Genomic DNA, 25020 nt, shown 5'->3' with positions numbered 1-25020 from the left:
GCACAGCAGAGCAAGTGCTGGGTTCTGGACCCCTTTTCTGAGAACCATCTCCATCACACTCAGACCTTCTGAAGACAAAGGCGGGTCTTAGGGATAGACATTTCAGAACAATAGCGAGGGCCGCAGCTGGCCTCTGTGAACCACCTGTAGTGATGAAGCACCCTGAGTAAGGGGGGAATCGGAGGGGTCTTTGAGAGGTGTGAGCACAGGGCTGGGGGTGGATCTGTCCATGAAACCTCACTGGCAATAAAGGATTTGTGCTGAGTCTGAGCATAAAGATGAGTTGGGCACACTCGGCACACCCAGAGGTAACCTGGTCCTATCCCAAGAGGCTGGGGACAGAGTCGGCTCAGGCCAGGTGTGGCAGGCCGGTACTGATGTGGTGTTCCCTTTAACTGCCACATGGGTCCTAGGTAAGAAGCCACAAGTTGACCCGTGCTCTCAGATATAGAATTTGCCTGTCCCTCTCAAGTTGTCTAGAATCTGACTTCCTGTAGTTTAAAGCAGCAAGCTAACTAGCAGGCTGCCCAACCCAGGTGCCAGGGTCCAGGAAAGGGGGAGAGCTATGCAACCGCTCTCCTGCCCAAGTAGGCTCTGACCTTGGAGCTCAACTGTATGCTCTGCTTAGTTGTTCAGTCGTGTTCAACTCTGCAACCCCATGAATTGCAGCCCGCCAGGCTCCTCTGTCCATGGGGATTCTCCAGGAAAGATTACTGGAGAGGGTGGCCATGCTCTCCTCCAGGGGATCTTCCCAACCCAGGGATCAAACCCAGGTCTCCAACATTGCAAGCAGATTCTTTACCCCCTGAACCATCAAGGAAGCCCCAAGAGTTCACTCCATCTTCTTCCCCCTCCTTGGCAGTGTATTTCTTAAACCAGAACTAATGTATTCTGGACACAGAGCCCTCCAAACCAAGACAAAGAACATTTGCAATATCTGAGCAAACAAAACCACTTTTCTTAAAATCTCCAAACCGAAAGGGAATGTGCAGAAACATTTACTCACTTTTCAAGCTGTACCTGTTGTTCACTTGATGAGCCCTTAAAGAAGGGTCCCCTCAGTTCAGAAATCACCCAAGCCTGATGGTCCTGACAGCCCTTCTGTGCGGGAATTTCCGCCTTACCTTCTCAAGTCCTTCAATGTCTTTCTTGGCTTCTTAGGCCTAACCAGGTATTTTGATGCACACACAGGCCCCTTCCTTGGTCCTGATGGGTGTATCACAGCCAGGGCCTGGACCTGGAGCTTTTCCTCACCCTGGGGGTCTATGCAGCCTGGAGCCCCTCCCTCTGTGGTTTTCAAATCCACTTGGGTCTCAAGGCTAACTCCTGAGAGGCCAAAGGCTTTGCAAGGCCAGGAGGTGGGTCTGGGTTAGCAGGAAGACATCCAAAATGTACAAGACTGATGGGCGTTCCCAGCCCCCTGTGGCTCAGACCTCAAACTGGATGTAGGCAGCAGAGGCTCCCGGTGCAGATCCAGAAAGCGTTCTCTTGGTTTGGGAGCTGGGACTACCCTGCCTTGTTCAGACCTCAGCAGCCTCCCCCGCCCCCACCTTTTCCCCTGTAGACTTTATGTTCTCGGCCCCTTCGGCTGACCGGGGCTCCTAATGCGCTGACCGGGGCTCCTGATGCACGGTCCCAGCTAGGTGGTACCTTGGGGCAGGCGGCTGGGGCGAGCGCGCGAGGCGCGCGGGTGAGGAGCTGGGGGCGCGGCTCCTTTAAGGCCCGCGTCAGGCCGAGCGAGCGAGCGCAGGGGCCGGGCGGCGGGGCGGGGCCTCGGCGGGGCTGCCGCGCGGCTTCACCTGCAGTTCCGAGCGCGCGGAACAGAGGCGCGGGCGGCTGCGAGGCCGGCGGACGCACCGGCCCGAGGGAGCGCGCCGCCCGCTGGACTTGGCCTCGCTCCCGGAGTCGGGCGGCGGTCGCGGCGGCGCAGCCTGGCCGGAGGCGCCGGGCCCGCTAGAGCGGCGGCGGCGGCGATCTGAGCAGTGTGATCCGGACGGCTGCGGGGAGCGGGCTCCGGGCGCCGGGCATCGGGCGGGCGCTGGGGCGCGGCGCGGCGGGGAAGATGACCGCGGGCTCGGGCGTGCTCCTCGTGCTGCTCTCGCTCTCCGGCGCGCTCCGGGTAAGTTGCCGCCTCCCGTCCCGGCCGCCCGGAAGCCCAGGCAGTGCGGGGCCGCTCCCGGAGCCGGCGGGGCTCACACTCGCCCGGCGGGGCTCTCCCGGGCTTCCCCGGCCCGCACCGGGCGCCCCTGCCGCGCGCACCGCTGCATCCTGCCAGCTCCCGCGCTCCGCGAAGCCGCCTGCGGTCGGCAGGAGCGCGGAGCCGCGGTGCAGCGGGGAGCGGCGGTGCGGAGCGAGGTGGGAGTATGGGTGAGCGGGGGACGCAGAGAGCTCTGCCTGAATCGGGACCCGCCGGGCATCCCTCCGCCACCCCAGGTCCGCGGCCGCTGCCCCTGAGCTCGACTCGCCCGCGCCGGGGCAGGCTGCCCGCTGGCGGAGCCGGCGCGCCCTCCATCGCCGGCTCGCCGCGCTCCTCCGGAGTTGGCGAGCCCAGCCCGAGCCGGGGCTGCGGACGAGGGGGGCTGGCGGCAGGCGGCCGGACATCAGGGTGCTGAGGATACCCGGTCTGGCCGCCCTTGCTGGGGACTGTGTGCTCGAGACGCGGCGCCTTCCCTGTCCTCGTCCTCTGACCGTTGGCAGGGACCATCGATGCGGGTGGGCAACGGATGTGGACCGCGGGGCACCCTCGCCCCGGACTCCCGACCGCGGCCAGTATCCGGCGGGGCCCTCGTCGCTCGGAGCGGGGTCGAGGAGCCAGGGGCCAGGCAGGAGCAGGGTGAGGTGTACCGGGAGCGCGGTCCCCGCGCCCGCCTTCCTCCTGCGGAGCCCGCGAGCTCTGTCCCCAGCCCAGCTCCGCGTCCGCTGGGTGCAGGGCCGGGGGGCGCCGCTCGGGGAAGGCAGCGGGGCCGCGAGAGTTGCAGGAACCCCCTCTCGTGGCCGATCCGCCTCGCTGCTCCTCCCGGGCCGCGCTGTTGTAACCTCGGAAATAAACAAGTGCCCGAGGCCGGAGGCCCGCTCTGAGGTTCTGGGCGCTCGGGTGCACTCGACCCACGCTCGCTTGGGCGGGTGGAAACTTTCCTGGGCGAGTTAGCGTCCCCCCGTCCGCCGTCCCCTCTTTCGGTCCTATTTGGAGCTCGCTTGCCAGGCACGGGGCCGCAGTTTGGAGCTTTACGCGAGGAGTGACCCCGCGCTCTGCTCTTCCTCCCCTCGGTGATTTTCCGTGGGGCCGCCGGGTCCAGGCCCGCGTCAGGGTGCCTGGAGCTCCGGCTCCGGGCGGCCTCCAGAGCCAAGGACTGGCGGGCGGCTGCGCGCCGTGCTGGAGGAGGCGGGCGGCGGGGAGGCGCGTTCCGCTCGGCGGCCCCGCGAAGGCGCGACTGTGGGGTGGGTGCGGGCTGCGCCCCTGCTCCTCGCGCTCCAGGGAGCCGGCGCTGTGGCGCTCCTTCTGTCGCAGGGCTGGCTTCCCCGTGGCACACGCAGTCTCTCCCTCCATTCCCCATCCCTATGGCTGACCTCGCTGCCACTCCCCGCAGCCTGGGAGGGGCCCTTCTCCCACCCTGCCTTCCGGGCGCCCAGGGTTCTAGACCTCCCACTGGGCAGGATACACCAGAGTGCTGGGGTGGGGGGACAGGACAAGAGGACTCCCACCTTTTCTCGGTCAATTACGGGAGCTCTCTAGCCTGGTTAGGCTGGAGATGGGGGCTCCAAGAGTGGACAAGCCTCCAGGAAGTGAGGGGAGAGGACTGGATGGTAGAAACCTCCCCCACCTCCCTGCAACCTCCCTGAGAGCCAAACTCAGAGCTGAGTCCCAGAATCTGCTTTCAGCCCTGCCCCTCTCCCTCCTCTGCGGCACCACAGGGAAGAGACAGCCCGCTCCACCTCATCCTAAGCCTGAGCACTGGGGTGGGAGGGGACATGGCCCTAGTAGAGGCCTGCTCCCTTGGCCTCCCCTCCTCCATGTCTTCCTTGGCTACCTCCTGGCTCTCTTGCCTCCCTATGATGGACAGTCCTCAGACCTTCCCTTCTGCCACATGCTGGTGAGGCTCCATCAGGCCCTCCACCCTGCTATCCACCAGCCTGGCCTCCCTGTTGCATGCCCCTGTCACTGGCTAACATGGTGACCACAGGGGCAGACCTTGGGTTATGTCTGAGTGGAGACTCTGGTGGACCAAAGCTTGTCATAATGGAGCCCTTGAATGTAGCAGGCCCTACTAAACTTGGGTTGGATGCAGTTTCTATGAACCTGTGTTTTTTCTAACCTCACTTATGTCCATTCTCAGGCCCACAATGGGGATCTTACAGCCAGGGAGACCTGCAAGGCTGGATTCTCTGAAGAAGATTACACAGCATTAATCTCCCAGAATATTCTGGAAGGAGAGAAGGTCCTCAAAGGTAAGGTGGATGTGAAAATGAATTCGCATACCGCACTCTGGCCTAAGGAGACATTGCCACCTGCAGAACAAGGGGTAGGACTGGCTTTGAGCCAGGCTCTATGCAAAGCGAAGGTGGCGAGGTCAGTGATGTGCAGATCAGTTGACCCAAATGGCCTTTTGCGTCACAGGTGAATGATTCAGAGTCCCTGTCATTTCTGAGTGAGGTGAATCATTTCCTGGGCAACAAATTGGAATTCAGATATAGTGTCACCCAAATAATGTGCAGAGAGAGACTTTCTTACCAAGTATTTTTGTGTATGAAATTCTGGGTTCTTAAATTATCCCTGCTTTGCAATGCATGATAAAGCAGACGATGTTGTTGGGGATGTGGTAAATAAGCCCACAGACGTTCTGTTCACAGACGTTTCATGCGTTCTCATTACTGTCCCACTGACAACACGGAAACACACATGCAGGAGGGAGCTGCCAGTTAGCTTCATTGTCACTACAGGGCGATACCCACACTTGTGATGGGGAAGTCAGAGGCAGCTTCTGAACTCCAATGACAGTAGATCCTCCTGCATAGCAATCTGCTTCCCTCTCAAGACAAACTAGTTAAACTTTTTATTCACATGGGAGGGGAAATAAATCAATTCTTTCTCCCTTGAGGTTTTAAAGCTGGCACAGCGAATACCACGACCCTGTGCCTCCCCTCCCTGCATCAGTTTCCCAGAAGCAGATTTCAGCCAGTTTCAAAGTGATAGAGGGAACAAACTTTAGCAGAAGCATCAAAGCTGAGTTTCAGTATCCATGGCTAAACCACACTCAGGCTGCTGACTTTGTCCCCAGTTTTCCATTTCAGGGAAAACAAAGTTTCTGCCCACCCCCACCCCGCAGCACTGACAGCAGATCCTTTGTTGGGACGGACTCTCACAGAGCGGGGGAATTCTTCAGATCCTCTCTGTGGGGACAGCTCGTTGACTTACAGGGTGTGCCTGGTTATGTGAATCAGGATCTTATTTTGCACTCAGTCCAACTTTGCTAACTTATTTGTTGTCATCTGAGTTGACTGTCAACATAGGGGATGTGATACTATTGCTTCTTTCATTGATTATCAAACAACAAAAAATAAAACAAACAAACCAAAAAACCCAGCCTCTTGGCTGTGGGCCTAGAAGCAGGATGGGTATGCTGCAGGAGTGGGCGTCTATGGGAAGAGTTTTCAAGAGATGCTCTGTTAATTGCACAGCGCATGTCATTTTAGAAGGTGTGGACCGCCTTTCAGGATCTGTGGGTTTATGAGAATCCCTATGTGTGCACAGAGAAGGCCCAGAAGATTCTCCCACACGGTGCATTGTACTGCAGGCAAAACAGGAGCAGTTCACTGTGGTCTTGCTGTTTGCGTGTCTGGAGGCTGGCATACTTGCCACCTCCCCTATATGGAGCTAACCTTGATAAGATCCTGCAGTATCAATTTTACTCAGGAATGTAAGAAAATGTGCCTCTGTCTCTGTAACAGCAGGTGCTACCACCTGCCATGTAAGAGAATGACACATTCTTATGCTTTTCATAGTAAAATGTGAGATTTCCAGCTAGCATCTTTCCTCTCTCTTGGTGGACTGCGCAGGTCCAGGCTGACTTGACCCTCTGCCCTTGGCCCCTGTGGTAGGTAAGCCTTGTTTGCTGGCTGGATGCTGGCCTGCCCCGTATGCCCCAGGAGTCCATCATGGTAGATGAACTTGGACCAACTCATGGGATTTGTGGATACACAACTCATAGTCCAAACACATACCCCTGAGATGAGTGTCCCAACCCAACCGTGGTTGGGGGGAAATCACAGAGCATCTCCTTCACCTGTGAGTGCCACCTGCTCTCTGTGCTCAGGGACAGAGAGGTTTTATATCTTAGAAATAATTTTACACACGTGGAGGCAAAAGCTGTCACTGCATACACTTGAGCTAGGGCAGATAAAAATTTATTTACATAGAAAACTTTGCAAACAATGAGACCACAGTGAAGATGCATGTGTCAAAAATAAGTGGCACAATATTTCTGTTATCCTGGTAGGAATCACGCTAAACAGATAATGACTACTTATAATTGAGTTATTCCAATGGAGAGAGCTTAACCTTAATTTGACAAGCGAAGCTTCACGGAGTCACCATTTTATTCTAAATGCACCGTAAGCTGTTAACAACTGCCTCGAGGCTCCTTCTCTCTGCCCCAGTCAGCTCACCAGCAGCCCTGAACATCCACATTCCAGAAGGAGAGATTTGTTACACAGTAATTAACTTGTTTATGATAAATGGATGGAAGAAATGTCGTGGCATTTTGTTTTATGTCTAAATGAAAAGCATTTGCATTCGAAAAATTTCATGCTAATTAGGCTTAAAATAGTTTTCCCCAATAGGGTAGCAAATACTATGGAATTGAGAACCTTTTGAATGGCGGGCTGAGCGCTCCATGTGGCACACGGGCCATTTGTTTAGCTGTTGTGTAATTCCTGGATCCACTCCGCCTCATGGTTCTGGTCTGTGCCCTCTCTGGCGAGTAGTCAGGTGTCACTGCATACACTCTTACTCTGTAGATTCGTCTCCAGGATCGTTCACTGATGGCCATGATCACGGGTGCATGGTCGTATCTAAAATAGGATTATTAAGCCCTTTTCCTTTGGCTTCAAGGAAGTGTTCTCCACACCATAGTTTAGCATGGGGTAGAAGCTAACCTGGTGTCTTTTTCTCAGCTTTGTTAATAATGAATGGTCAGCCGGGCTCGAGGCTGCAGCTGATGCACTGACCTGCATCGCTCTCTCATGGCAGGCAGAGTTCTGCGAAAACCCAGACCCCCTTCAAAGCAAAATCCCCCAAGGATGGGAGAGTAAAGGGTGGCTTAGTGAGAACCGAGAACATGTGGGTCATATCTCTCTTTGCTCCTGGAGAAGAGGGCCATGTGTGAGTGAAAATGCTGTCTGCTGGGTCAGAGGAGGGGGATCTAAAAATTATCCCATGAGTTCAGATAATATAGAAAGAAGAGCTTTATTTCTGGTGACTTCCTTTAATGCGACTACCTCAGAAAAGCCTTCCCTCTCCTATATCCAGGTCAGTTCATGACCATCTTGTGCCTTTAACCATACTCTGCTTCCTTATTAGAGAATGTATATTATCTAAATTTATATTTTCTCTCTTACTTAAATTGTAAGGCTCATGAGGGCAGCAATCCTGTCACTCTGGTTTAACATTTAGAATGTTCTGAGCCAACATTAGGATAAATCCCAATTACCAGAATCTTGAATGGAGGTTAATTTTTCTCACATAACCATGAGGAAATAGGTAGTCAAGGGATGACCAGATCAATAGCACCAATCTCATGCCTAATGTTTATTCTTATCATCCTACCATCTTAGTAATAGTTTGTCAGTGTGTTACCTCATCGTTGCAAAGTGGCTGCTGTGGCTCCGGGCATTGCATTTGAGTTTGTAGCAAGCAAGAAAAAGGAAGGAGCAGTAGCACCATCTGCACCTCTTCCCTGTATAAGGAAAGTACACACTTTCTCAGAACCCTTGCAGAAGTTCTCACTGGGGACAATTAGGTCATAGGCCACTCCCCGAGGAAAGAGGTAGGGAGGCTGGGAAGCAGAGAACTGTATGGTCTGACTTCGACCTATTATGCCCATCACCTGGTAGATGAGTATGTTGCTACCTGGAGCAAAATTGGGAGCCTTAGGAATAAAGAAAGGAGAAATGTGTGCCAAGGAGGCAAGTGTCAATGTCTGCCACATGAGGTTTTTCTGGCCTCCCTGCACCTTCCCTGAAGCAGAGTGACAAGTAATGCATTGTCAGATGATTGACTCATTTGAGTACCAAGGCACATAGAGGGAGGGATGGCGGAGAAGGAACCAGATGCATGCAGGAGTCTGGAATGGGTATATAAGAACTCACCGTGATGTAACTAATGTGGCCAGATGTACCGCTATCTTATCTTCACAAGTATGTTGAAAATAGCCTCTGTATCCTCCTCTGTGAAGACGGGTAACTCTTGCAGGGTGGAAGGCATCACAAGATGTGTGGACCAGATGCTGAGCAAATCTGACTGGGTACCCATCACCCAGTGCCATGCCTGCATTGTGGGGCGGTGGGTGTGCAACCATCATTGTCAAATGAAGTCATGAATGAGCCAGAAAATGCTGACACTGCAATGTTTCTGAGTCCCCTCCATCAACTCAAGACAAGCAGGAGCTACTCTGAATGTTTAAATAAATGGCACAAATGACAAACCAACTCCGTGTGCTGAGCATCACTTGACACTGCGAGTTGCCAGTCCGATACCCATTCTCTCCCTCTTCCTCACTAACAAAACCTCTTCTCTCCTCATCCATTTGGCCCACACTGAGACCTGTTTAAAATACTCACACCTCCAGTAAACTCTTAAATCAAAGTGGCAATATGGCCTTTCTCTGGTCAGCAGAATCTACCTATATTATTCTGTTAGATATGTGAGAAAGCTGGTTTTTTGTTTTTTTTTTCTTGATGAAGAGGAACAGACCTCACTGGCCATACCTTCTGCCATTTGCCCTTAGCTTTTTTTCTCCTGCCTGGAATATGGGCATAATGTCTAGGGCAGAGCAGCCATCTTGTGACTATAAGGATGGTGGAGTAGGAACCAGCTCTCAGGTGGCATCCTTGAACAATTGCAGACCTCTGGACTCATTGTGCCCTGAGAGATGAGAAAAATGAGTGAGATGCCACAGTTGAGTTTCTTGGGGCATGCAGCCAAATGCATTCCCTGCCTTGGGGAGAACAAAAGAGCTATGCATGCTAGCAAGGGCCTGTCTCACACTGGAAGCTCAGAGCTTGTTTCATACTCTGCCTTGAGCCGCTCCTCATTCTGTGTTCCTTGGGCCTTGTCCTTACCCCTGCTCTAGTGATCCTTCGTTCCTTTGTAAGTTAGTATCCAGACCCAGCACAGTGGATTGCAGAGAGCATGTCTGGGCACTCGGTAAACATTTAACAGGTAAAGTCAAGAGTCACAACTTCAAACTCTCTCTTTGGCCAGCATATGACTGAATCATTAAATATATTAAGCTAGGGCTGTCTATCTGATCCGCCCATCACAGAATGTGAACTCTCTCCTGACTCTTAGCCACCGTCTTCCAGGAAGCCAGGAGATTATGCCCTGGGCCTCTTGGTCTCAACAAAGATGTGGAGAGAGTGGAGGTGAAACAGGACTGAACCCCAGTGGCTGGCCTCCCCTGGCTCGTGGCCAGGACATTCCTTGCTCTTGAAGCCAGAGGAGGGCTTCTCTGAGCACCCAGCCCTCACTGCCTTCTGTCAGCGATGCCTCCGGGGCCCCTGAGAACGACTTCCAGAGCGCGTGGTGGAGATGCTCTGGCTGTCTTTGGGGCCGGCCTGGCATTTTCAAGGGCCCAGTTGTTGGGGTTTCTCAGCAGCCTTTTCCTGCTGTGATTCTGCCTGGTCGCAGAGTTAAGGGATTTAGAAAGGGAAGTTTAGAAAGTGGCTTTTGTCAGATAAGAGGGAAGACCAGCACAGTGATAAAGCCTGGAAAGTCTGCTTTATGCACTGCCCACAGGCCAGAGCGTGTGCACATGGAGGGCCCTGATAGCCATGTTTAAAACCAGAAGGAGGCCAAGGTCTGCGGCGCCCTGCCCTTGGCCGCCACACCGCATGCAGGCCTGGCTCTGCTTCCCTTGCTGTCTCTGCAGCCAGGAGGGAGGTGTCCATGCCTGGCCTTCCTCTCTAGGTCCAGAAGGCCATAGATCAAGAGCATCCCCACCCCTCTCGTCCCTGCCCCTCTCCCCCCACCCCCCACCTTTGCCCCTCTCCTATCACCCCCCATTAAATAAAAAGCTTCATTGCAGAGGTGCCCACACCAGTCAAACGTGAGGATGATTGCCTCAGCCACACTGCGGTTTAAAGATTAAGAGTTTTGCATTTCAGAAATATGTATTTTAATGGAGTCTTAAGATGAGGGAATGTGAACCTTTATGTAATTATAATCCTGAGTCCCAGCTGGATCTGTGACTGGGTGACTCTGCAACTGTCTTGTGGAATTCTCACAAAAGCCTGTCGGGGAGGTGGAGTTATTCCCATCCTGTGGATCAGAAATAGAAAATCGGAGGTAGAGAGATTGCCCCAAAGGCATGCAGCTTGTTTGTCTTCCCTCTTGTCCAGACCCACGCCAGCTCTCAGCTCATTTACATCTCCCTCTGATGTGAATGGGTTGGTTTCTGGAGCATTTGAGTTACAGGCATACGCGAGAACACCCCAGATGTTCCGGGCACCGTCGTAAGATCAGCAATTATCAGGCATTCAGACGTGCTAATTGTTTCTCATCTTGGACGTTTGGAACAGAGGCCTGGTGCACCCAGAAGTGCTTGATCACGGCTGCTAATGTGTGAGGGTCCATCTGAAGTGGGTCCAAACTCGGTGGACACCTTGGGTTTGCACAGCTGGCCCTGGGATTAGAAGAGCCAGGGTTCTGCAATGCCAGCAGGAGTTTTCAATTCCAGGCATATAGCAAACAGTCCCTGAGTTGCACTGTCATTCGGCTTCCAGACTCTGCCCGCGTCCGGGACACAGCAGACAGCCAGGAGGAGCCAGGAGCTGAGCTGAGGCTCAGGATTGGCTTCAGAAACCACTCTTGCTGCTTCTCAGAGCCTGGGAGACATGGATGGGCCTCCTGAGAAGTACTGAGGACTCTGGTCTGAAGGAGTCGTCCACCTGCCCCAGCTGATCTCCTGGGGGTTGTGCCCTCCATCTGCAGGTGGTCCTTTTTGCTTAGGTCTGGGGTTCTGGGTGTTTGCAGGGGCCTCCAACTCCAGGTTCTTCCCTCCCTCGCTCCCTCCCTTCTTCTTTCTTTCCTTCTCTTCTTTGGAGCATGGTTAAGTAGATGCCAGAACTAACCACAAACTGCGAGCAAAAGCGAGGAAACCAGCACTCATCTTTTCAGAGAATGTTTCTGTTTTTCTGACTGTCTGAAGGAGCAATTCTTACTCTGAGTGAATTCCACTATACAAAATAACTGTAAGCTACCTGACTTTCTTTGCATCAAGGCTGGTAAATTTCTCCCCAGTGTGCTCTTGTAAAACCTCTTGGCACTTCCTTTTTCTTTTCATCTTCAGAGGGAGCTGTGCTATATTGTAAGATGGGCTGGTAAAGAGTCTGCTTTTTAGTTAAAGACTGGAAATTTTGGTAACTTATTGCCCAGATTCTAGGCTGCCCTCTCCTGGTGGCTTCCAGTCCTGTCTTAGTCCACCCACCCCTGTTTTTAAACAAAAAGAGAACAAAACAGAACAAAAACCTACTTCTCTTTGACTAGTGTATGCTACCAAACGCCCTTTCCCTTCCAGTCTCCATCAAGGCTGGTGTTTATTGAGAACTTACCCTATGCTGATGTGGACTCATATTTCATACCTTGGAGACACCTGTGGGCTCCGCCAGAGGCCACACCCCAGATCACCAGGTCTGTCTGGTCCACATGACTTTTTCCACTCCCATGTTGCCTTCCGCAGGGAGAAATTTGCTTAGTTTGCGGATTGTAATTGTTTCTTAGTGTGGTGAAAAACATAGCAGCTTAAAAGATGCAAATTTACCAGCTTGCTTTTCTGGACATCAGACTCCAACACAGGTCCCCTGGACTAACATCCAGTGTGGGCAGGCTTGATCCCCCTGGAGGCTCCGGGAGCATGGGGAGAAATCCATTTCCTGCTTTTTCAGCTTCCAGAGGTCCCCCCTGCTTTCCCTGGCTCACTGCCCCTCCTCTTCCTCCATACCACTACCTGGCCAGCACGGACAGCCTGATGGCTCCCCACACCTCTTCCTCCCCCATCCCATCACCTTTCCTGACTACTGCATCTTCTGCTCACAAGGCCCCTGATACAACCTTGCCCCCACCCCCCAGATAGTCCAGCATCGCCTCCCATCTATGGTGCTGGACTTGACTGCATCTGCAGAGGCTCTTTTGCCATGAAACTGACAAACTCGCAGGTCCTTGTGCTGAGGACGTGCTGAGTCTCCGACATCGGCATCGTGCATATTCTTCACTCAGCTCCTGTGGACCCTCAGTGGTTCTCAGGGAGTAAACTGAGGCCCAGAGGGATTCAGTGACCCAGCAGAAGTCCTGGGTTAGGGAGGCTATTTGCACACAAAGCTGCAGCCTGAGCCCTGGCCCATGTAGCCCTCCTCCCATCTTGCCTTGTCCAGAAGCTCCTGCCTGCAATACCCAATTCCCATATCTGTAACTAGGACCCTGGCTGGCAGCTTCTTCCTGGATCCTGAGATGGAGACTGTCCACTCTGGAGACTGAAAGGGGAAACGGTGACTGCAGAGCCCGCAGCAGCTTCCGATCTGGTGCTTTCACTGCGCCTCGTTCGGCTTCAGTGTGTTTTCTTGCTGACAGCGCGTGGGGATTTAGAAAGGATTAAGGTAAGCCTTCAGTGACAGATAAATACACGCAGGGCGGAAGATGGCCACCCCCTGCCTTGCCGATAGGAGGAGGGTCCTCCTGGACGTGGGAGCTTACCTGCCCAGAGAAAGGCTTCAAGAGAAGCTGCAGGCTCTCCTGGCCTGGGACAGGTGCACTTTCCGTTTGGAACAGTTTAGTTCCAGCTCCCAGGATGGGCATTCAGACTCTGTGTCTGTCCAGGAAGGAGACCTCTCTCTCTGGTCTTTGAGCCAGATGGGAAGGAAGGCTCACAGAGCAGACCATGTTCCCCCTGCAGGTGTGTGCGCCCAAGCTTGTACGTCTGACTTGGAGAAATGAAGGAGTCTCATTGGGTTTTGCTGCCCAAATGTGAGTTTGAACTCTGTCGATCTGCCTGAACCAACAAACACAATTTGATCTGCCTGGAAAGCTGAGAGGGTCCCTTGGTGTGTACTTGTGCTAAGCCAGGGACGGGAGAGGGTGGGGAGTGCAGAGTGAGCCGAGCAACAGGGTAGGGGATGTTCCTGGGAGAGGAGTGAAATTCATAGGGTGAGCAGAGGGGAGCATCCTTCTTTGGGCCTCTTGTTTGCTGACCTGCAGTGAGGCAGGATGTCTAGGCATTGTGCATAGTCTTCACTGAGCTCTAAGTGTAGTGTAGGAACTGCCTGCCTGGGGGACATGGTGAAACCCCGTAGGCTCCTGGGTCCCCTCTCACACCTCCTCCAGCTGCTTGGACAGTGGCACAAAAGATACACCAGCCCAGAACTGTGACCGTGACTGTGTTTGGAGAGGGTCTTTGCAGGTTCAGCTAAATTAGGGATCTTGAGATGGGATCATCCTGGATTATCCAAGGCCCCACATCAATGACAGGTGTCTTTTTAAGAGACAGAAGAGGAGATGCAGACACTGGGGAGAAACCATGTGACGTTGGAGGCAGAGGGATGTGGCCACAAGCCAAGGATAACTGGGAGACCAGAGGAGGGAAGAGGTAGAGCAGACCCTCCCCTGGAGCCTGTGGAGGGGGTGTAGCCCTGCGACCTGGATTTCAGATGAATGGCCTCCAGAACTTCAAGAGAATAAGGTTTTTTTTTTATTATTTTAAGTTTGTGGCCACTTGTTACAGCAGCCGCAGGGAACTCACACATGCTAAGTCACTTCAGTTATGTCCAACTCTTTGTGACCCAGTGGACCTGAGGTCCTACTCTTTGCAACCCCCCGGAGTGGGTTTGTCTTGCCCTCCTCCAAAGGATCTGCCTGACCCAGGGATCAAACCCACATCTCTTATGTCTCCTGCATTGGTAGGAGGGTTCTTTACCACCAGTGCCACCTGGGAAGCACTGAATCAGGAATCCTGGGGCTGTGGCCTGGGATTCTGCCTGCTTAATTCATCTCCCAGGGAAGCTGATGTTCCTTAAAGCCTGAGGGCTTCCTGTCTAGAGAACTTTTAGCTTCCAAATTCCAGTGGTCAGCATCCCTCAAGGGAAAGTGTATTTTCCATGAGGGTGTCTGCCAGCAGGTAACCCACGTCTTACAGTGCGGCTCAGGTCAGCAATGGGAAGGATGCTATGGTTCCCGTCTCCCCAAAACGGTAAATGGGGCACTTCAATACAGAAATGTAGGCTCTCGTATTATGAAGCCTGACACAGAACAGTTTCATTGAAATTAAATCCATTGAAGTTAAAATGTATGTGAACATTTGTCCTCTTCCCATTATCTTTCCCGGTCAAATGGATTCTTAACAAGGATTATAGCTCAGATAAGATCTCATAGATACACTAATATTTTGTTAATCTGAAGGTCCATGTTTGGGAGTGGATCGTTTAACTGCCACTGCTGTGATGTGGAGGCACCCGAGAAGGAGCGGGCGCACTCCGGCAGGAAAGCATTTATAGAACATGCCTCTTCTCTCCCCAAAACTGCTTTACTCTGCAAATGCAAAAAGGCATTATTTCTGGCTCCCAGCATCTCGTTTCTGTGTTTCAAGCAGCCACGTTTTTGCTGCCTGGCCTCTGAGCTCTCCTGCAAGGTGAGCAGGTTTTCCCCAGGAAGCAGAGGAAGGCAGCTGCTCAGCTCAGGTTCCAGGGCACCCTTCCCCCTGGGGGCTCCCTGCACGCCACCCCTCCAGCTCCCTCCTCTGGCCTTAGACCTCTGCGGCTATGTTGCAAGTGGCCTCCTGCACAAATGGCACTAGACTGTTGCAAACCGCCTTGCCTGCTGGGTCTGAGTTGAGGGGGAGGCCTGGGTACCCCAGGGGCTCCAGGTCTTACTGGGAGTGAGTGGCTGTAGCCATCCTGTCTTTCTGGGTTGGGATGCACAACCAACCCAAAGGCCGGTGACGAGCATGGACATGGCCCTGGCCCTTCCAGAGCTCGACCACTGCCACTGAGCACCAGGATTCTCAGGCTCCGGCACTGTTTCAGCTGCCCCTTGGATGGCGCAAGACATGAGAACCTCAGGACGGCTGGAGCAGAGTGGGAGGGGCCCTCAGGTTGGAGCATTCTGGATCAGCTGTGTGGTCGCTCTCTCCTGATGCTCGGGCTGTGTGTGCTGCTCTGGTTATGGAAGCTGTAAATGGGGTGAGCTGCCTCATACAAGCCCCGCAGTGAACTCCAGGCTCCCATGGGCACCCCATCCCAAGCCTGCGCCTGGCCCCATTTGAGGAGCTGGTCGGACAGTTGTTCTGTTTTCCAGTCCATGGGTCAAACCTTCGTCTGGCCCGGTACCCGGCACCTCGTTGGTGCCAACAACCACCCTCTAAGGTTGGCACATAGTTAACCCTCTTTTATGAAGCAGGGGACGCTGACGGAAGATGGAAGATGATGTAGGGACACCTGTTTAATGGGGTAGTCTGCCTCCTGAGGCCCTTCCTTGATGCATCCTATTCATCACCTCGGCCCTGATTCCCCCTCAGGGAGACCCAGCACCCCAAGGTGCAGGGTCTGAAAGCTTCAGGAGTGCAGGGCCAAAGTCCCCATCATCAGCTCTGTGGCACTAGACATGTTTTATGGCCGGCGTGACCTCTGAGGCTGCATCCCCAGGGGGAGAAGACAGTTCACTGCCCAGGCTGGTCTTGAGGGCCCAGTGGGATGGACATGTGGTTTTCAAGAAGCCAAGTCTGGGCCAGTGGAAAGCGACCCACTGCCGGCCTGCACCCTTGTCACTGGTCTTATTAGCGGATAACCCAGACTCTCCTCTCCCTGGGCCCTTCCCCTGAGATGTGATGAACTGGCCTTTCCAGGAGTGATTTCTCCATTAGACAGCAGCTTGATTGGATATTCTTTATGGTTTTCTTTGGGGACTTTTTCCCTTCTTGACCTTTATATTCTTATGTGTGGCCAGAGACCTTTCGGCAAAAGACATGTTTTTAGAATTGAATAAATAAATGATGGAGAGGCTTATTTAAAGCTTCATAGGCTCGTGGGGGAGGGAGGCCGCCCATGGACATAATTTCACTACCATCGTTTATTAATAGGATTGGGTATGATTGGATTATGTCTTATCACATTTAATAATGTGGCTGTGATGAGCTGCTGGAGTCATTGGGCAATGAGTGTCCGAAGGTAGCCGTCACCATGCTGCAAGGCTCCTTACTGTTTAAAGCTTTATTTTCATCTTATCTTATTCTTTCCCACCTTCCCTCAGATACAAAGAAGGGATTATACCACTTGTCTTATGTAGTTCTTACCAGTTTAAGATAAAAATTGAAGACCAGCAAAGGGTTGAAGGCGATAAAATTGTGATCAGAAGTCCATAAAATGATAGAACTATGTTTTCTTAAGAACAGAGAGGCTTCACAATCACTTTTTTTTTTTTTTAAGAAATTGGACCCCTTAAGGATTTATCTGTGGAGAAGTGTAAGATATACTTCCATGTAAGGGAAAAAATACGTTACATGCTTGAAAGGTTAATGACTGGTAAACGTCAATTTTCTACCATCCTGGCTAAAAAAAAATAGCTTGTAAGACATAAGATGTCATGCTGCCAAAATCGCAGCGTCCTCTGAAATCCACTTTGAAGCCTGGGATCCTGTGGGAGTGCCGAGGGCAGGAGGACAGGCTGAACGCCAGGCTTCTCTCCCTCTCACTGAGCCGCAGCACCTCTGCTAGAAGGGAGAGCGTCTCACGACTGGTGGGAGTGTTTCTCCAGGGTATTTTTGGTTTAAACCCTTAACAAACACTCTGGATTCCTAGTCCTGGAAACTGCAGATGCTTGACAGCAGATCTGTCCCCCTTGATAAACCTGTATTTGTGGGTCTGTGGATTGGGCATCCTGGGAATTTGCATTTGAAATACTATAAGCTTGTTGTTGTTCAATCGCTCAGTCTTGTCCAACTCTTTGTGACTCCATGGACTGTAGCACGCCAGGCTCCTCTGCCCTTCACCATCTCCCCGAGTTTGCTCAAACTCATGTCCACTGAGTCAGTGCTGCCATCCGTCTCATCCTCTGTCACCCCCTTCTCCTCCTGCCTTCAATCTTTCCCAGCATCAGGGTCTTTTCCAATGAGTCAGTTCTTGGAATCAGGTGGCCAAAGTATTGGAGCTTCAGCGTCAGCACCAGTCCTTCCAATGAGTATTCAGAGTTCATTTCCTCTAGGATTGACTGGTTTGATCTCCTTGCAGTCCAAGGGACTCTCAAGAGTCTTTTCCACCACTATAGTTCAAAATCATATATTCTTAAATTCTTAGGTGCTCAGCCTTCTTTATGGTCCAACTGTCACATCTGTACATGACAACTGGAAAAACCATAGTTTTGACTGTATGGACTTTGTCAGCAAAGTGATCTGATTTTAAATATGACAACATCGATGGGACTTCCCTGTGGTCCAGTGACTAAGACTGCATTCCCGATGCAGAGGGGCCCAAGTTCAATCCCTGGTCAGGGAACCTAGACCCCACATGCCTCAACTAAAGATCCCATGTGCTGCAGTAAAGACCCGGCACAGGCAAATAAATAAATAGTTAAAAATAAAATACTTTTCTCCTGTAACATTTTGGAAAAAAAAAAATTAAAAAACAAAATACAGTGACTGTGACTGGCTTGTGTTATAGCCCCTGGGATTAGAATGCGGTTGTTTCCACATTTTGAAATTCCAGCACACAGAGATTCTGGAACTTTAGTTTCACAGAGACAGACTGAGGGATGGGAGGGAAAAAACCCTCTGAACTATGCCCCTCCACCTCTCTCCAGGTATTCCGTGCTGTGTCTGGGAGGTGGGTTTGAGAGGGGGCAGATCAGACGCCCTGCAGTTAGAGGAAGCGAGTAATCATTCCTTGTGTGCTAATTTCCCAGTGTCCTCTGGGCCCAGCATCTTCTGCTGGATTAAATGCAGCCCTTGATAAGGGTTCTTCTTCGTCCTAAGCGAGGGAAGACCGCCCTCACGTCCAGCCTGGCTGACTCAGCACAAGGGAGGGGCCAAGGGCTGCCTTTCTGATGTCTCTGCGAGCAGGATTGAGTTCCCCACAGGCTGGCGTGAAGCCATAGGCCTGCTCCAGCATCTTACATTCTGACACTCCAGCCTGGAGGGTCACGTGTCTGCATTTAAATCCTGAGAATCCTCCGTGCTCCCCTGACACAGCATCGGTAGTGCTCACCTGTCAGCCTCACACGGTGGGCGAGGTTGCCTGAACCTAAAATAGGAATTTGATTTTCCAGCACCATCAGCCTGGAAGTTGTGCCTTTCCGCAAGATGGTTCCGTCATGGCATGAGGGAGTCTTGGCTTTGCCTTTTCCCAATTGAAAGATGAAATTGAAGAGTGACAGATCTCACCTCGATGTGCCCAGGTTTGGTTTAGAAGCAGGTGGGGGTTTGTGAGGCTGTGTTTAAATCAGGCAGCTGACTGGGGGCAGGGATGGGAAGGGGTGCCAGGCAGAGGGAGAGGGACCAGAAGAGAAGGGACCTGGGAGTGGACTTGAGGACTTGGTGGCTTCCTTCTTCAGTTAAAATTGTGTCCTGAGTGGCTTTTCCTCTCCACACAAAAGAGGCACCAAGAAGAGAGCTCTTTTCAAGCTGGGCCTCCGTCCTTCTGGCATCCCCAACTGGCACTGAAGACTATAGGAGCCATGCTCCATTGTTGGGTTCTAAGAGGCTTCTGGAAAGATAGTATTCTGTGCCATGCACAGACAAAGTCCCCCAGTTGGTCTGAGGTTGCAGCTTCAAGGAGGCACTGATTAATCACTTCCTCCAGCCCCAGGGGAGCAGAGGGGCTGCTCCCTAAATAAGGAGGCTGCAGCTCCCCCCACGTCTAGCTGCTTCTCTCAATGGGCAGAAAATGGCATTGTTTTCTCACTTTGAAAGGTGGTTATTCTATCAGGAAGGCATCTCTCCTGCAGTTATCTAAACATTGTTTTACTGCATTTCTCTCTCATCAGTTTTGAAATCTTATTTCCTTCTTGCTTAAATACCACGCAAGCGAGTGGACACTTTCATTGCTGAGAAGGAGCATTGTGGGTGAGGGTGCTTTTTTCCTAGAAGTTCCTGATCTCTCTCCTGGATGGTGGATGCTAACGGCGAGACCATGTGTGACTCCAGACACTTGCCTGTGTTTTTTCTGAAGGAGCCCTGAGTTCTGAGTGTCAGCCAGCAGCCAAGGAGGCAAACACTTATCTGTTTATTTCCTACCATGTTGTGTTGTGAATCTCAACTCATCGTCTCCCAGTGGAATGGCCCCTGGTGTGACTATAGCCTCTCCCCGGGAAGTTATTTGATTTTTGATGTAAGGACAAGGATTAATGCAGTTGAGTTTTGATAAGGCTAGCCGTCTAGTATGGCACAGACTCGCTTGTCCCAGCCATATCGCTGACAGCCGGATGGTTATGCAGGAGCACTGCAGAGCCATGATATGGGCGTGCAGAGATAATTGTAGTTTTGCTATTTAAAAAATAAGTCTAGTGCTTTACAATGTTACAATGATAACCTGTTTAGGGAAACTCACAGTGCTGGGCTCTTGGCACAGAAAAACCTCTTCTAGCAGCTTGACTTGGATCCTATTAATCTATTTTTATTTTCCCAAGCATAAATTAAAGTCTCATTGCTGATTGAACCCATAAGCTCAGTTCAGTTCAGTCCAGTCGCTCAGTAGTGTCCAACTGTTTGTGACCCCTTGGACTGCAGCACACCAGGCCTCCCTGTCCATCACCAACTCCCAGAGCTTACTCAAACTCATGTCCATTGAGTCAGTGATACCATCCAACCAATCTCATCCTCTGTTGTCCCCTTCTCCTCCTGCCTTCAATCTTTCCCAGCATCAGGGTCTTCTCCAGTGAGTCAGTTCTTCACATCAGGTGGCCAAAGTATTGGAGTTTCAGTTTCAGCATCAGTCCTGCCAATGAGTATTCAGTACTGATTTCCTTTAGGATTGACTGGTTTGATCTCCTTGCAGTCCAAGGGACTCTCAAGAGTCTTCTCCAACACCACAGTTCAAAAGCATCAATTCTTCGATGCTCAGCTTTTTTTATGGTCCAACTCTCACATCCATACATGACTACTGGAAAAGCCATAGCTTTGACTAGACGGACCTTTGTCGGCAAGGTAATGTCTCTGCTTTTTAATATGCTGTCTAGGTTGGCCATAGCTTTTCTTCCAAGGAGCAAGTGTCTTTTAATTTCATGGCTGCAGTCACCATCTGCAGTGATTTTGAAGCCCGAGAAAATAAAGTCTGTCACTGTTTCCATTGTTTCTCTATTTGCCATGAAGTAATGGGACTGAATGCCATGATCTTAGTTTTTTGAATGTTGAGTTTTAAGCCAGCTTTTTCACTCTCCTCTTTCACTTTCATCAAGAGGCTCTTTATTTCCTCTTCGCTTTCTGCCATAGGGTGGTGTCATCTGCATATTTGAGGTTATTGATATTTCTCCCTGAAATCTTGATTCCAGCTTGTGCTTCATCCAGTCCAGCATTTTGCATGATGAACTCTGCATATAAGTTAAATAAGTAAGGTGACAATATAATAGCCTTGATGTACTCCTTTCCCAGTTTGGAACCAGTCCATTGTTCCATTTCTGGTTCTAACTGTTCTTCCTGACCTGCATACAGATTTCTCAGGAGGCTGGTAAGGTGGTCTGGTGTTCCCATCTCTTTCAGAATTTTCCAGTTTTTTGTTATCCACACAGTCAAAGGCTTTAGCATAGTCAATGAAACAGAAGTAGATGTTTTTCTGGAATTCTCTTGCTTTTTCTATGATCCAATGGATGTTGGCAATTTGATCTCTGTTCCTCTGCCTTTTCTAAATCCAGCTTGAATGTATAGAAGTTCTCAGTTCATGTACTGTTGAAGCCTAGCTTGGAGAATTTTGAGCATTACTTTGCTAGCATGTAAGATGAGTGCAATTGTGCGATGGTTTGAACATTCTTTGGCATTGCCTTTCTTTGGGACTGGAATGAAAACTGAACTTTTCCAGTCCTATAGCCACTGCTGAGTTTTCCAAATTTGCTGGCATATTGAATGCAGCACTTTAATAGCATCATCTTTTAGAATCTGAAATAGCTCAGCTGGAATTTAAAGCATGAATTAAAGTCTCATTGTTGATTGAACTCATAAACTAGTGTTGACTTAAAAAATAGTCACAACCTTAAAGTTGAGAGTTATGTTTTATTCCACATAAATTTTAAGGACTTAAACCCAGGAGACAGTATCTCAAGTGACCCTGAGAGAATACCTCCGAGGAGAGGGAAGGGTCAGGTTATATAGAAATTTTGCAATAAAGGGCAGGTGGTCTGAACATCAAAGGATTATTGTTAATTAAAGAAAACCAGACATCCCAAGTTAAGGAATTTAGTGCTTTTCTATGTATGGGAAGATGTAAGAGTCAATGAAATCATTCCTTTCATGTGAATCTCAGCTATCTGGAGCCAGTGTCCTGTGTTTTTCACATCCTGAATTGCTCGGTGCTACAGACCGGTGGCAGCCACATCATGCAGATTTTCTTCTCCTTCCTGGGTGCCCTTAGGGCTCAGAAGTTCACGTTTGGAGGCCTGGAGTCACTGATGACTGCGACATCCTTGTTTATTGATAAGGCAGGAAACCTCCATTTCTCACTAGAATAAGGACCAGGAGTGTGTATCTCCAGTTTCGAACTAAATATCATTCCATAGACTTTGTATCTCTGATGTGTTTATGCTTTTGCTTTTAAATGATCTAAAGGGTTGAGATTAGATGCGCTTGGTTAGATGGGTGAATACCTTGAGCTATGGGGTGATCTTGATACAAGTGCCAATTCAGTGTTGTACCTGGGGTTTGTGGGGAGAGGATTAGCAGCTGCAGTGGAGCAGTAGAGCAGCATGACCCCATGCTTCTGCCGTTTTCCTGTCCCCACCAGGAAAGTGACAAAGCTGTGCCTGTGCTCCCGATGCTCTTGAGCTCAATTCAGATGTTTTGATAATGATGGGAACATCTGTCCATCCAAGGACAATGGACCTGCTAATCTATCACAGTGGCTCTAAGAAGGCCACAGGGTCAGGGGACCAGTGAGGTGCACATTTGTCACTATGACATTGTGTTGTTCATTTTACCATTGGTGGTAGGGATTCACTTCATGAACTCTGTGGGTCTCTGGATTCCTAGATCTCAAAGTGACTGTAGCCATCCTTGACCCACATTATCGATGGACCCTAGAAAGTCTTAGGCCCTCCATGCCGTGCTCCGCATGGTTCTTCCCTTCTCCCCCACAGCACCCACCCTGCCAGGCACCAACATTGACTCACCTGCCCACATAGCACAATTCTGCCATCCTTTCCTTCTCTGCTCCATCCCTTTGTCCTGGCTGCCTCCCTTCTGATCTTGCCCCTGCATCTAGGGGAATCTTCCAGGGCCTCCTGATCCAAATGTCATCTCTCCACTGGGCTCTCTTTGGCTGTCATCTCCCTCCCCTTCTGCCTGAGCTAAGTGAAATTAATTCCTTCCGCCTCCCTTGTCTCACAGTTTTATTAAAATGTACAATGACATAATAATGTTTATCATCCTCTCCTCCATGGCTGCCCCAATTGTGGTCTTACTCTGAGTGTGTTTTCTGGGTAATAGAGAAGTGAGGGGAGGGTGTGTGTTGGGGGCTGGAGAAAGAAGAAGTTGGCCCAGCACACACCCAGGGAGGGATCTTCGCAAGAGGAAGGAGATAGTTCTGCCCACCTCTTGGAGGAGGCAGAGGCTGGAGCTGACAAGCAAGGAAATATGAAAGCGAGATAATTAGAGAAGGAGGGGCATAAAATGGAAAAGCCAAAGTATTTTTCATTTTGCACCTCGGTGTTAGGGCTCACTCAGTTTATTTATTAAGCCGTTATCAAAGTAAAGTGAGACAAGTGGGTCTCAGTCTAATGAAATTGCCCCTCTGTGGGCCATGTGAGCTTCAGGTATCCTGAGCATAATTGGATAACAATGACAATTATTGCACCGGGAGTTTTAGTGCTGGCTAGCCTCTCCCTTTGTGCTTTTTCTGCACAGCGGCTCACAGGTCTTTTGATGAAGCCAGGGCAGAGCTGACCACTCCAGCCGCAGTTCCCACTGGGAACTGCACACTGGGTGCCCGTCAGGCCCACAAACCTTCACATTTCAGCTCCTGGCACTCTTCTCCGTGTTGGGACCTGGATGAAAAGCCCCTCTTGCTGTCCTCTGGTGAACTACTGAGCGGGCTGCTCTACTGGTCTGGGCACCTGCAAGGTTGGCGGTTCCTCACCTGGGGGTCAGGGTGCCAAGGATGTCCACCAGAGACTTCTGCTTTGTTTTTAAAATTATTTGACCCGTGCCCCATCCCTACACCTCCATCCCTCCCAGGTAGGCCTGAGAAGGGGGCATCTCTGTAAAATTGCATTGAACTGTGCCCCCTCCTTGCCCCTTCCACCCTCCCCAGACAGGCCTCTCTGACAGTATCTTGCACTGCTGAGAAGGGGGCATCTCTGTAAAATTGTATTGACCTGAGGGGATCAAGCTTTGAGGTGCTTGTGTGCTTAAATGTGCAGGAATCAAACTGCTTGGCTGATAACACGGCATCGATTGGTCTCCTTCCCCTGCTTGCTGATCCTGGGCCCGCCCCAGATGAGGCAGTGATGTTTGGGGTTGTGGTCATATGGGGAAGTTCTCATTCTCGGTGCCAAAATGATGTGTCAGTGGGCTGAGGACTGAGTCTTCATCTAGGCTCAGCAGGCAGGGACTCCAGCAGCAGCCCACCTGGCTGGAGGTGTGGGGAGAGGTGGAAAGGAGGGAGCTTGAAGAACCAGAGACTCTATCCTGGGGTTCAACCCCCCAAAAGCAGGTCAGGGCTTACAGTTACTGTTCCAGGAGGAGAACGATCAAAGTGCAAGAGAAACAGAGGTGATTCGGGAGGAAGGGAGTGTGGGAGCGGCTGGAGGGGTTCTCCAGGAGTGTTCTGTGTCCTCCAGGAGCAGGGAGTGAGAACTCTGCTAGGTCACCACTCGCTCCTCTGTATGTGAGCCTGTGTAATGCCGGGGTTCTGAGGGAGAAGGTGCACCCGGGGCCTCACCTGCATGCCCACTGATGCTGTGATCTGGAAGGTGTGAATCTGATCAGCTTCACTTCTTAAGTGGGGGCTGGCTTTACGTCCCGACAGCAAGGATCCATCCACGTGGAGGGTGAGGACTGACCTGTGGTCTCTGCTATCTATGGTAGCAGGTGCCGTGGGAGCCCCTGGAGGAGATCAAGGGGTGGTAAGCTTGCTGGGAGCTGTGGTTCCAGGGTGGCTGCCCCGCTTCTCTCATCTGAGCGCCGTCCACGGTCCTGTACTTCTAAGGATGAGAAGCACATGGCCCTGACCGCCTTTCCTTGAGCTGCCCTCTAGGTCTCTACTGTAGCCAGGAAGCACAGAATGCATGTCCAGGAACATTCCCTGGGTTGGGCGGGCAGGGGTGCCCAACCACCTTGTCCTCCCGCCCAGCTGATGGGCCAGCCCTCGCCCAGACCTGGCTGTGCCTTGGTGCTTGCTTTCAAATGCACCCTTTGAAAGAGACACGTGCACCCCAATGTTCATCACAGCACTGTTTATAATTGCCAGGACATGGAAGCAACCTAGATGCCCATCAGCAGACAAATGGATAAGGAAGCTATGGTACATATACACAATGGAATATTACTCAGCCATTAAAAAGAATTCATTTGAATCAGTTCTAATGAGATGGATGAAACTGGAGCCCATTATACAGAGTGAAGTAAG

At 51.3% G+C, this 25020-nt stretch overlaps 1 protein-coding gene across 2 annotated transcripts in view; it reads left to right on the top strand.

The window, feature by feature from the left end:
• The first annotated feature begins 1840 nt into the window (after positions 1 to 1840).
• Positions 1841 to 25020, top strand: part of CDH4 (cadherin 4) — a 475216-nt gene continuing 452036 nt past the window's right edge. Inside the window, exons 1-2 of one of the 2 annotated variants that reach the window (XM_043480167.1) lie at positions 1841 to 2119; positions 4335 to 4446. In XM_043480167.1, coding sequence (XP_043336102.1) covers positions 2063 to 2119; positions 4335 to 4446 — 169 coding nt within the window. In that variant the 5' untranslated portion in view covers positions 1841 to 2062. Of the gene's footprint in view, positions 2120 to 2590; positions 2834 to 4334; positions 4447 to 25020 lie in introns of those variants that run through there. The other variant, XM_043480168.1, reaches the window with a different exon arrangement.

The sequence above is a fragment of the Cervus canadensis genome, chromosome 10 (genome assembly GCF_019320065.1).
Source record: "Cervus canadensis isolate Bull #8, Minnesota chromosome 10, ASM1932006v1, whole genome shotgun sequence".
In the NCBI taxonomy this organism is placed as follows: Eukaryota; Metazoa; Chordata; class Mammalia; order Artiodactyla; family Cervidae; genus Cervus; species Cervus canadensis.
The sequence above is the reverse complement of the archived record's forward strand: the minus strand, read 5'-3'. Positions and strand labels throughout refer to the sequence as shown.